A 12,291-nucleotide genomic window follows, 5' to 3' on the forward strand; every position below is an offset into this window, starting at 1 on the left:
TTTGGTAAATGGACACGCATTTCTTAAAAGTTCATTCTGAGTCTGTTAACTATGATTCCATGCACATGGGTACTGAGTCTCTGGTGCTTTTCCTTGGAGATACAATTTTCTTTCTTTTTTTCTTTTCTTTTTTTTTAAATATTTGTTTATTATGCATACAATATTCTGTCTCTGTGTATGCCTGCAGGCCAGAAGAGGGCACCAGACCTCATTAAGGATGGTTGTGAGCCACCATGTGGTTGCTGGGAATTGAACTCAGGACCTTTGGAAGAGCAGGCAATGCTCTTAGCCTCTGAGCCATCTCTCCAGCCCCACAATTTTCTTTCTTCCCTCCCCTTTGCTTCTCTCTGTCCTCCCCGCTCTCTCATTCCCTTCCTTTTTTCTTTTGTCCTGGGGACCAAACCCAAATCCTCACACGAACTAGACAAGCGCTCTAACAGCGAGTGAGTCTTAACCCTTTCTACTTTACTCTTCATACAGGTTAAGTTACTCAGTCTAGGCTTGACCTCGCCACCCTCCTGTCCCAGTCTCCCTGGGACTCGGGATTATAGGCCCGTATCACTAATTCACAGCCTAATTTACTTCCTACACTTCTATTTTTATTGATTTTTATTGAGCTCTACATTTTTCTCTGTTCCCCTCCCTGCCACTCCCCTCCCCTTCAACCCTCTCCCAAGGTTCCCATGCTCCCAATTTACTCAGGAGATCTTGTCTTTTTCTACTTCCCATGTAGAATAGATCTATGTAAGTTTCTCTTAGTGTCCTCATTGTTGTCTAAGTTCTCTGGGATTGTGATTTGTGGACTGGTTTTCTTTGATTTGTGTTTAAAAACCACTTAGGAGTGAGTACATGAGATAATTGTCTTTCTGGGTCTGGGTTTACCTCACTCAAAATGATGTTTTCTAGCTCCATCCATTTTCCTGAAAAATTCAAGATTTTTTTTTTCTGTGTAGCCACATTTTTCTTATCCAGTCTTTGGTCGAAGGGCATTTAGGTTGCTTCCAGGTTTTGGCTATGACAAACAAAGCTGCTATGAGCATAGTTGAGTACATGTCCTTGAGACACGATTGAGCATCCTTTGGATATATACCCAAAAGTGGTATTACTGGGTCTTGAGGAAGGTTGTTTCCTAATTTTCTGAGAAATCGCCACATTGACATCCAAAGGGACTGTCCCAGCTTGCATTCCCACCAGCAATGCAGGAGTGTTCCCTTTACCCCACAACCTCTCCAGCATAAGTTGTCACCAGTGTTTTTTATCTTGGCCATTCTTATAGGTGTAAGATAGAATCTTAGAGTTGTTTTGATTTGCATTTCTTTGATGACTAAGGATGTTAAATATTTCCTTAAGTGTCTTTCAGCCATTTTAGATTCCTCTGTTGAGAGTTCTCTGTTTAGATCTGTACTCCATTTTTTTATTGGATTATTTGTTCTTTTATGACCAATTTCTTGAGTTCTTTGCATATTTTGGAGATCAGACCTCTGTTTGATGTGGGGTTAGTGAAGATCTTTTCCCATCTGTAGGCTGTTGTTTTATCTTGTTGATTGTGTCCTTTGCTTTACAGAAGCTTTTTAGTTTTAGGTGGTCCCATTTATTAATTGTTTCTCTCAGGGTCTGTGCTATTGGGGTTATATTTAGGAAGTGGTCTCCTGTGCCAATGCATTAAAGTATACTTCCCACTGTCTCTTCTATGAGGTTCAGTGTGGCTGACTTTAGGTTGAGGTCTTTGATCCATTTGGACTTGAGTTTTGTACATGGTGATAGATATGGATCTATTTTCATTCTTCTACATGTTGACATTCAGTTATGCCAGCACCATTTGTTTAATATACTTTCTTTTTTCCATTTGATATTTTTGCTTCTTTGTCAAAAATCAGGTGTTCAAAGGTGTGTGGATTAATATCTGGGTCTTCTATTCAGTTCCATTGGTCCTTCTGTCTGTTTTTATGCCAATACCAGGCTGCTTTCAATACTGTAGATCTGTAGTAGGGTTTTAAGTCAGGGATTGTGATGCCTCCAGAAGTTCTTTTATTGTACAGGATTGTTTTGGCTTTCCCGGGTTTTTTGTTTTTCCATATGAAGTTGAGTACCACTCTTTCGAGGTCTGTGAAGAATTTTGCTGGGGATTGCATTGAATCTATAGATTGCTTTTGGTAAGATTGCCATTTTCACTATGTTAGTTCTACCTACCCTAGAGCATGGGAGATCTTTCCATTTTCTTCTTCAATTTCTATCTTCAAAGACTTAAATTTCTTGTCATATAGGTCTTCCACTTGTTTGGTTAGAGTTACTCCAATATTTTTTATGGTATTTGTAGCTATTGTGAAGGGTGATATTTCTCTGATTTCTTTCTCAGCCCATTTATCATCTGTGTACTGGAGGGCTACTGATTTTTTTTTAGTTAATCGTGTATCTTGTTAAATTACTGAAAGTGTTTATGAGTTGGAGAAGTTCCTTGGTAGACTTTTTGGGGTCACTTATGTAAACTATCATATCATCAGCAAACAGTGAGAGTTTGACTTCTTCTTTTCCAATTTGTATCCTCTTGATCTCCTTTTGGTGTCTTATTGCTTTAGCTAGGACCTTGAGAACTATATTGAATAGATATGGAGAGAGTGGACAACCTTGTCTTGTTCCTGATTTCAGTGGGATTGCTGTGAGTTTCCCTCCATTTAGTTTGATGTTGGCTGTTGGCTTGCTGTATATTGCCTTTATTATGTTAAGGTATGTTCCTTGTATCCTGCTCTCTCCAAGACCTTTATCACAAAGGAATGTTGTATTTTGTCAAAAGCTTTTTCAGCATCTAATGAAATAATCATATGGTTTTCTACACTTCTTTAGGTACAGTTCAGATAGGGGGCTATGGGTGACCTGGACGTTGTGATGGACTCTACCATGCAAATTTCAGGGTATTACAAGATGGTCACCACTTTTGCTGGTCACAGCAGCAATTATTCTTATGTTTATTAACCTTCCTGGTACCAAGAATGTGAGTCACTATTGCAATACTGCAGCTTGGGCTAGGGCCCAGTGATTACATTGCAGTCTCAACTTTGAACGCTTGGTCTCTTGCTCTTTCCTTGAAAATATGTATTCCATAAAGAGCCAGCTGTCAACCGCTGGGACTGCCTTGGCAAGAATCAGTCTTTGTGTGAGAAAATGAATTTACCTGTATATAAATGAAGCATTCTTCACTCCTTTCTTAAGAGATAATTAAGTTGGATGCACACATAGGCACATCAATATTTATGTGGCCTACTTCTAATATCTGAAAAGTATGGGAGGTCAGAGAAGAAGAAAAGCCATTGCTGTATTTTTGCCTATGATTTCTTCTAAGCAGACAGACAGGTAGAGGTCATGGTCAAGCCTAGCTGAGCCTATCAAGCTTGCTCTCATTGCTTCTGACCTATATGATTTCTTCCATTCGGGGATGTGAATGCCCTTAGGATACCAGTTTTCATCTCAGCAGGAAGCCAGTGTGTTCTCTGCAGTCTGATGCATGTCTGAGCATCATTTAGAGAAACAACCATTCACCTTCTTGAAGTGAGAGTTTAGCCCATGAGATGCTTACTCCTGTCTTGAGAAGGGAAGTCTATTTCCTTGGCATTTGTACTCTCTTGGCCAGGTGAAGGCCACCACTCCGGACACCAGCATACACTATCTTATCTTTCACACTAGCTCCAGCTCTGCAGGCAAAGGTGCTTCTTGTAAATCTTCAGCACTAGAGCAAGATCCCTGACAGGATCAGGACCTCTCAAGTGTGCTTAACAGCAATGAGCAGCCTTGACAGAAAAGCGATTTCTCCTTCCACATGATGGATAACAGAGAAATGAGCAAAGGAAACGCAGAGAGAGGCAATTTAACAAGCACCCACACTGGTTAAATGAGTGATGTTTACGTGGTGTGCAGAGAGAAGACAATGTGGCGATGTGGTCCGTCTCAGCCATTTTTGTTGTAGCCTAATATCTCAGGATGATAGGCTGATCAATTGAAAATAATAGGGGAGAGTTCCAAAACTGGGAGAGGCTAGCTTCTCTTCCACTCTAATGGAGAATAAGGGTCTTGGTGTGACCCTTATTTCTCCTGGGGAAAGCTGGTCTCAGCCTGCTCCATAACTGTATACAGTCTACAGACAGAGAATGGATGGAAGGTTATATGTGGTGGGGTCAACAAAAAAGTTGAAGTTTCCAAAGTCTGAGATTGAAAGTCACAAGTTTTATTGGTGTGTTTTGTTGGTGTGTTATATACATGCGTACATGTTGATGTTGGCATGTGTATATCCATGTGGAGGCCAGAAGTAGAACTCAGTTATCTTCCTCAATTGCTGTCCACCTTCCCTTTTGAGTATGGGACCAGAACTCATCTATTTGTCAGTCTGGCATGGGAGTGAGCTCTAGGAATCCACTTGAGCTTCAGCAGTCTACCTGTTCCTACCAATCCCCAGGACTTGGATTATGGGCCTGCCCCACCAAGCTCAGCTTTTATAGGAATGCGGGGGATCCAAGCTCAGGCCCTCAGCTTGGGTAGCAAGCACTTTACTGAGTCATATCCAAAGCCCTTAGTTCTGCTTTTAATGCAGGTTTAACCTAGTGCTAATTTTTTGCCATCCCTACTAACTTAGGCTGTAGGACCTTTACAGGGAGACTCGATCAGCCCTCTAAGTACCACAGCACACATAGCCTTGGTCTGCATCCCTTCCCTGTTAGGATGTTCTCTCTCTCCTCCTGTATGTCCATCTTCTCCAGTCTTCTCCACAGACCTTGAGTGGTATATTCTTCCAACTCCCAAATATCCCTGTCTTCGAAGATTGCTTCATCCCATGGACTCCAACAGCTGGCTGAGCAGATGAGACCAACAGCCTCCACTGTGTTACTTTCCGTGTCAATGACCGGCATTTCTATAGTGCTTTCTTTGTCTAGGAGCTGACCTGGGTGCTAGAGATAGAAATATGCTAGAGACTAGGTGACTCTACCAGAGTGCTAGTAACGTACACAGCCAGACAAGTTGGACTCATAAGTGGGTTAAAATATTATGTTATTATAATATTAACATAATGTTAAATTCAAAGGCAGTGGTTTTCTATACGTAGCCATGGTGCACGGAAATTATACCCAGAAAGTGTTTAAGACACTGTCTTTTCATATAGTAGAGACTGCCTAGGAACTTTCTAAGTAGCCCAGGGTGGCCTTGAACACCCATTTTTCCTGATTCTGCCCCCCCCAACTCTGAAATCACAGGTGTATGCTACCAATATTCAGCTGGCATCGGAACACTTTATAGGATGTAACTAACACGCCCAGAGTCCATCCATTCCCTGCTCGTCTTGGCCGAGCTCTGGCTATCACCAAGAAAAAAGGAATCCTTGCCCACCGTCTTCAACTCTGACACAAGCATGAAATCAACTTGAGTGTACTTTCTGAGGAAAGCTAGTGGTACCAAGGGAAAACCATCAATACGAGCATAGCAAGTTCTTATTAACGTAGAAGTCAAGAAATACAGTGTGTCCTCCTTTAAGACCAACTTGAAATATTACATTGTGTATCATAACTGTAAGTGTCTAGATACACCACTGTTCAGACACACCAAGATACACATGTCATATCTGCACCCTGGGACTCTTTGAAGCTCCACATGGCGTTGCTAATTACGTTAATATAGCTTAGTATGTTCCTAGTTGTGGCTCAGGGCAGATGCAGCTAGGTGCCTATTGGCTGTCGACTCCTTGTAGCTGTCTCTAGCAACACTGTGACTTTTCTTTGGAATTTTCCTTCTTCCACTGGGCCACTTGGTTAGCTTGCCAAGCAAGATGATCCCATTTTCTTTGCCAGTGGCTGGTTTAGAAAGGATACCAGAGAGCTTGCTTCTGTGTGCTCTCATTGCTGTGGGAGGGAGGACACGGCAAGAAATGGAGCCTACTATAAGCAAGAAGCAGAGGCTCACCAGGAATTTTACTGGCCTTTGAGGTCAACAGAATTGCAGGCATTGTTACTGGTCCCTGTTTACTCTGCTGTGCCTTGTTAAAGTGGCTGGAACACTAAGGCATTCTTACTTAGTTGTAGTTGCTTACTCAGAAACTCTAAAGATTTGTTGTACTTTTAGTGTGTGCGTGTGTGTGCGCGTGTGCATGTGTGTGCGTGTGCATGTGTATGCGTGTGTATGTGTGTATGTTGGGGATGCCACACAGGTCAAAGGGGCATCAGATCCACTGGAGCGTGAGTTAGAAGCTGTTGTGAGCTGCCCATCACTGTGTGCTAAAAACTAAATTTCAGTCCTTTGCAAGAGCATCAAGTGCTCTTGACTGCTGAGCCATCTCTCTCTCCAGCTCCTTACCTGATAATTCTAAGAAACACTAATTAATAATCATCCTCAACAACTGTTGATATTCTTTTCTATGTCAAGATATCAAAGAAAATATGACCCAAAGACCCACGATGAGTACAGTCCCAGGAAAGACCCTTCCAGGACACCAAGATCAGCTTCAACTGTTAGCAAGAAAGGTCTAGTCTTTCATTTACTTTTTTAAGCTTCCCAGTTGAGCTAGGAGAGTCAGGACCTCTCAGGAGAATTGTATGTAGCTGGAAATTTATTGAGCTAGGCTGAATAACACAGGGTCCTTATAACTAACTCTGTTTACCCAGGACCATGACTAATTGTATGTGTATGATTTTATTAGGGGACTGATTTCATAACTGTTAATAGATGCTCAAAAGGGTCTATTTCCCATTCCTCCCCTAAAGCAAGGAACTACTGCAGAAAAGGCAGCATTAGTTACCTTTGTATATCTGTGACCAATATACATGACAGACATACTTGAAGGGAGGACTTGGTTATTTTTGCCCCACAGTTCCTCACAGTTGGGTAGAGAGAGATGGAGACAAGGGCAAGATAGAGTTATCAAGGACATACCCTTTCAGTGAACTATATCCCCCAGCTAAGTCCTACCTCCTAGAGCCTCCAGGAGTTCCTAAAACAGCACCACCCACTGGCAGCCTAGGAGTCTGTAGGGAACATTTTCCAGTTAAACCATGACAATGTTTGACATGCTTAGAAAATGAAGACATATATAAGTGTAATATCTTTGCCTTAGCACTCACGTATTTCCATAAATGAGAACCCTATGGGGTGTATTGCAGTGGGCCAGACTCTCCTGCAGCAATCAATGGTCCAGACCCAGGGGAGCTATCACCCAAATCCACACTGGATTGTACAAGCTGCCCAGTTGAATGTTGCTGTAGAAAGATTATTTGCTTCCTAGGTAACAAGGCAAAGAGAGCACAAGGGGAGGGGTGTTTGCAGGATGCCAGGCAAAAGGATGCCAGACTGCAGGAAGCTTCTCCCACTACGGCGCCTTCTAATCCTTGGCAGGGGAGGCCTATTGAGTAGAGAACACCCCTTCTTTGGGGGATGATCAGGAGAGGAACTTCATTTCCTAGCAATTATAGAAACTAGTCTAGCTAAACCTGCTATAAAAGCCTATCACATAATAAATATTTACAAATACAAGTGCAATTAAAAACGACTTTAGAGTAGTTGTAAGCAAAACAAAACCTAATGATAAGGAACGGAATGGGTGATCCTGAAATGCCTTTAAGGAGGGCATGGGCTAGAAGACATTTCCTGGATCAAGGAGATAAGACCTCTAGCAGGAAATGAGGCATTAAAATCATGTGTTTTGATTTCTAGTCACTTTTTTCCTAATTGTGATTTTTTTTGGAGTTATATTAGTACTTTTGCAGTATTTTTTTCACCCACCCGCTCCAAAGCCACAATGGCACATGAGAAGATTCTCTGTTATAAGTTAATAGGGAAATGAAAATAGATTCCACCTACTAGGGATGTATATTTTATTTTTTAGTTAATTAATTAACTAATTGTTCCTGCTGCTGTTGTTGAGACAAGGTCTCTCTACGTAGCCATGAGTGTCTTGAAAATCACTATGAAGATTACACTGATTTCAGACTCAGAGGTTCGGCTGCCACTGCCTTTCAAGTGCTGAGATTAAAGGTGGCGCCACCAAGCCTGGATATGCTCTTTTGGTTTTTAAGAAGGGGTAAGCATTGGTCTTGAACACGGCTGCTGGGAATGTATCTCTAAAGTGGTCTGTTGCTGCATATACTGCTAGTGGCTTCTCAAACTTTAGACAAAGAATTATCATATGATATAAATATCAATTCCATTTATAGACTCATACATTCCCCAAAATTGGAAGCTGTATGTTCATGGTCATAGCAGCATGATGCACAAAAGCCTAAGGGTGGCAGAGACTCTCAGTTGTCCACAGAGGGGTGGTACAGACTGTTGGGTATCAGCCCTGGAAGGAAGAACATTCTGGTGTGTGCTTCAACATAGATGAACTCTGAGGACATCATAAATGAAATAAACTGATTGAAAGAGGAGCAATGCCACATGATCCCACTTCTACAGGGCCCCCAGAGCAGTCAGGTTCACAAAGACAGGCGGACGTTACCAGGGGCTGAGTGGGGGCACAGGGGGCAGCTGTTTGTTATGGCAGAGTCTCAGTTTGGGATGACGAAAACATTCTGGAAACAGACAGTGACAGTACTGCTGAGATGAACCGAATACTCCGGAATGATAGAAATCTGTGGTATACATATTTTACGATGGTCAAATAAGAGGAGAGGGGCAAGCAATACTTACAAGATATAAGCAATCACCCCAATGGACCAGCAGTCAACAGCTTTGCTGTACGGTTTCTGGGCAAGAACTTCAGGAGCTGTGGGCAGATAAAGAGGATTCACAAATCTGATGATTTAAATGCCTGAGACCAGAGACATTAACTTAGACTTCTCATTTGCTGATTTTTTCTTATTGACTATTCAGATTTTGAGACACCTGTGAATCTAAAAACTGAGCAGGGGGCTAAGGAACCTGGACTATCAGTAGTAGGTCATATGCTCAGCCTGCACAAAGTCCCAAGTTCAAGGTTGACCCCAACTTCCAAAGATATTCAAATAGATAATAATAAATGACTCATTTGCCATTTTCCGCTAACTAAAATACAAAGAGGTATGTGTACATAGAAATAATCATCCAACTGATCAGTAAATAATCTGTTCTAAGTCCCAGAGTCAACACTGTTGTGAGAAGGTAATACTGAATTGGGTATGGAGTATGAGCTGTACCCCCAAACTGACTCAAGACAGCATCTCTGGCTCCTGTGGGGTTCCATGAGGTACCATGGGGACAAGGTCCTTCCTGTGCCCTCACGGAGCACACAGTACAGACGAGAGAGCAGGGATGGCTCGGAGCTGCTCTTGTTTTCCCCAACTTTGGGGTGAGAGTCTGCCGGCACTCCTGCCTGCTCCTCTACAGAGCAGGGACTGCCACTTAAACCACTAGTCCATCAAGAGTCGTTGCTTCCAGGGGTTGGGGCTCATTTTGTATTAGCTCTGACACCCGAGTTCCTGCCTTGTGGCCACAGCTCAGGAACAGGTATCCACCTGGTGTCTGTGACCCACAGCATCTGGTGCAGCTGCACTCAATGCGGGTCAAGACATCTGAGACGATCAACCTCGCTGACAAGGGAAATCTTTTCACCTTCAACACAACCACGCCTGAGGCATCGTGAGCACATACTTCCAGAACAATGGCAAAGGCAGAAAAGAGTGAAAAGAGAACCATTGATACAAGTCCTTACTGTGCCTAGGATTGTTCTCTGGGATTCAAATGGCTGACTTACTCCAACATCCTTGGGGAAACACTATTATCATGACATTCATTATCCCTAAATTGTAGGGGAAGATACAAGGGCATTGAGGGGTTGAGCCAACTGGTCAAAGCAATCCAGCCAGAAAGTGGCCTCCTCACCCACTGCTGCTCGAAGGGACCTAACCTCACTAAGTGCTGCTATCAACTGGGACTCGGGCCAGCAGCTCCCATGCATCCTGCTTTTATCTTCTCAATGAGAGCTGCACCTGAGCTCGGAGCACAAGGACAGGAAACTGGGCAGACATGGAAAAGCAGGCCAGTCTGACTCTCATTCTGGAACTTTCTGTTCGACCATGCTGTTTGATTAAAGTGAGAACTTCTCCAGTCCATAAGAAAAGTCTTGAAAATCCGCCACGGGACTCTGTCCTTTCAATCTCTTGAAAATAAATATCTCCCTGAGCAAGAATAAGAAGGTACAGGCTGGAAAGATAGCTCAGTTGGCAAAGAGCTTGTCTTCCAGAGTATGATGCCTAGGACCCACATAAAAAGTATGGAGGCACGCTGTGATCCAGTGCTGCGGAGCTAGAGGAAGAATATCTGGGGTATTCTGGCTGCCAGGCTAGCCTACTTGGTGAGTTCTAGGCCAGTGGGAGACCCTGCTTCAAATAACTCAGGGTGGACAGTGGTTGGGTAATGACAGACAAGGCTGTTCTCTGGCCTCCAGACAGAGATACACAATGTGCGTCTGCATGTACCCACACACATGCATCTGCATCTACACACACACACACACACACACACACACACAAATGTGCACATAATACATATATATACCCATACATTAAAAAGAATAGGAAGCTGTACAGTCTTTTGTTGAGTATCTGCTTATGAGAGAGAAATACAACTTATGGATTGGCCTAAATCTCATTTTACATTTCAGTCCTAAACTCCATTAAATCTTTTATGAAAACTTTTTTTAAGAACAGAAGAAATACATTTGCAAGTCTGTCTTGTCTTTGTTATGTTTGCCATCAATGCAGTAGCAAAAAGGTTTCCAGACTGGTAAACCACCTTGAGAAACAGCCTTCGGAGAGTTAGAAGCCAGGTGCATAGATGGGTCCTTCCCGACTCACTGCTAAGAGGATGCCTCTCAGAGTCCTCTGTTATGGGAAGTGACAAAGGGAGCCACTTAGACACAGTAAATGTCCCTTTGATTTAGGAGACTGGCACTCTGGTCTGAGTGGATACGCTGGCACAGATGGCGCTCAGTGACTGCATCTGATGAAAAGTGTGTCACTGGCAGAGGAGGCACCCAGGACACCTGACGACCATTCTCACTACACACAGGGTGACCCAGATGTTAGGGGCAGAGACAAGCTGCTGGCAGAGGCCCTGGATCACTTCAAGGATCCCAGGGCTCATTAGCAAGATGGCCAGCCATCCAGCCTGGTCTGACCAACCTGCCAACCCAGGTGTCAAACGGTACAGAGGCACAGGGAATTAGTGCCAGACTGACGGCACGGTCTCACTGTCATTGCAGCAGGTGCCCACATGGCGACAGGCACAGATGGCAAAGACACAGAGAAGGAAGCTGTCAGTATTTTGACTGCTGCTTACATAGTAGACAAACAAAGACTGTCCATGCTCTGGGGTAAGATGTTCAAGGCGAACAGAGACCACTGTCCTGCAGTCATACCTCTCCAAGGATGAACTCATTTCGTCTCTGTTCCCTTTTCCTCCCTCTATTGACTGTGGAAGGGAGAAATCTTTAAAAGAACAAAACCTATCTTCAAACCCTCAGTCTCAGAAACAAGAGTGTGCTGGTACTAGCCACATGTTTCCCCTTGGGTAGGAAAAGCCACTAGTGCTCTGGGCAACTAGGAAAGGCACTGTATGGAATCCAAAGCAAGCAGTTGATTTGCATGACTTGAAATGTTGAGGTTTAATGTGTGCATGAGGTCACATTCTGAAGCTAGAGGACAGCCTTGGCTCACCTTCCTCAAAAACCATACATTTTTCTTTTTTTGAGACAAGGCTTCCTATGGCCTGGAACTTAGCAAGTAGGATGGGTGAGCAGGCCAGTGAACCCCAAGGAACCACCAGGGATCCCAGTTTCCCCAGTGCTGGTCTTACAATCCCATCATATTCAGTTAAAAAAAATAGGTTCTGGGGATTGAACTCAGGTCCCCATGCTCATGAGGCACTTTACCACCTGAGCCATCTTTCCAGGCCTGTGACACACAGGTTCTTGAAGCCATGTATTTGCTATAATCATTTTTACATTGTGGGATTTTACCTAGACAATAAAGTTTGTAACATCGATCATACAGATAGAAAATGTTTCTGGTTTGCATTGGAAACATGAATGTGAGGTCAAAGTTTTAAGTTATCAATAAGCAAATATCAGGATAACAAGACTCTGGGTAGAAATGTCTGCATTCATGCCAAACTTCTGCTGCTTTTTTTGATGTCTTATTTAAGCTATACTGACACAAGTAATTTCTAACAAACTTGTAGGGGATAATCTATTTGCCCTTTGGTGAAGTTCTTAATTGCATTTGGAAGCAAAGACAAGAGGCAGAATGTGACATAAAATGCCAGGTCAAGTGGCTCATGACTGAG

At 43.1% G+C, this 12,291-nt stretch overlaps 1 protein-coding gene across 3 annotated transcripts in view; it reads right to left on the bottom strand.

Moving 5' to 3' along the window:
* Camk1d (calcium/calmodulin dependent protein kinase ID) overlaps positions 1–12,291 on the bottom strand; it is a 407,618-nt gene that overhangs the window by 37,099 nt on the left and 358,228 nt on the right. For all 3 annotated transcript variants that reach the window (XM_087896387.1, XM_087896388.1, XM_087896386.1), the window contains exon 6: positions 8,659–8,734. In XM_087896387.1, coding sequence (XP_087752513.1) covers positions 8,659–8,734 — 76 coding nt within the window. The remainder of the gene's footprint in view (positions 1–8,658; positions 8,735–12,291) is intronic.

The sequence above is a fragment of the Myodes glareolus genome, chromosome 14 (assembly GCF_982192425.1).
Source record: "Myodes glareolus chromosome 14, mMyoGla1.1, whole genome shotgun sequence".
Taxonomy (NCBI): domain Eukaryota; kingdom Metazoa; phylum Chordata; class Mammalia; order Rodentia; family Cricetidae; genus Myodes; species Myodes glareolus.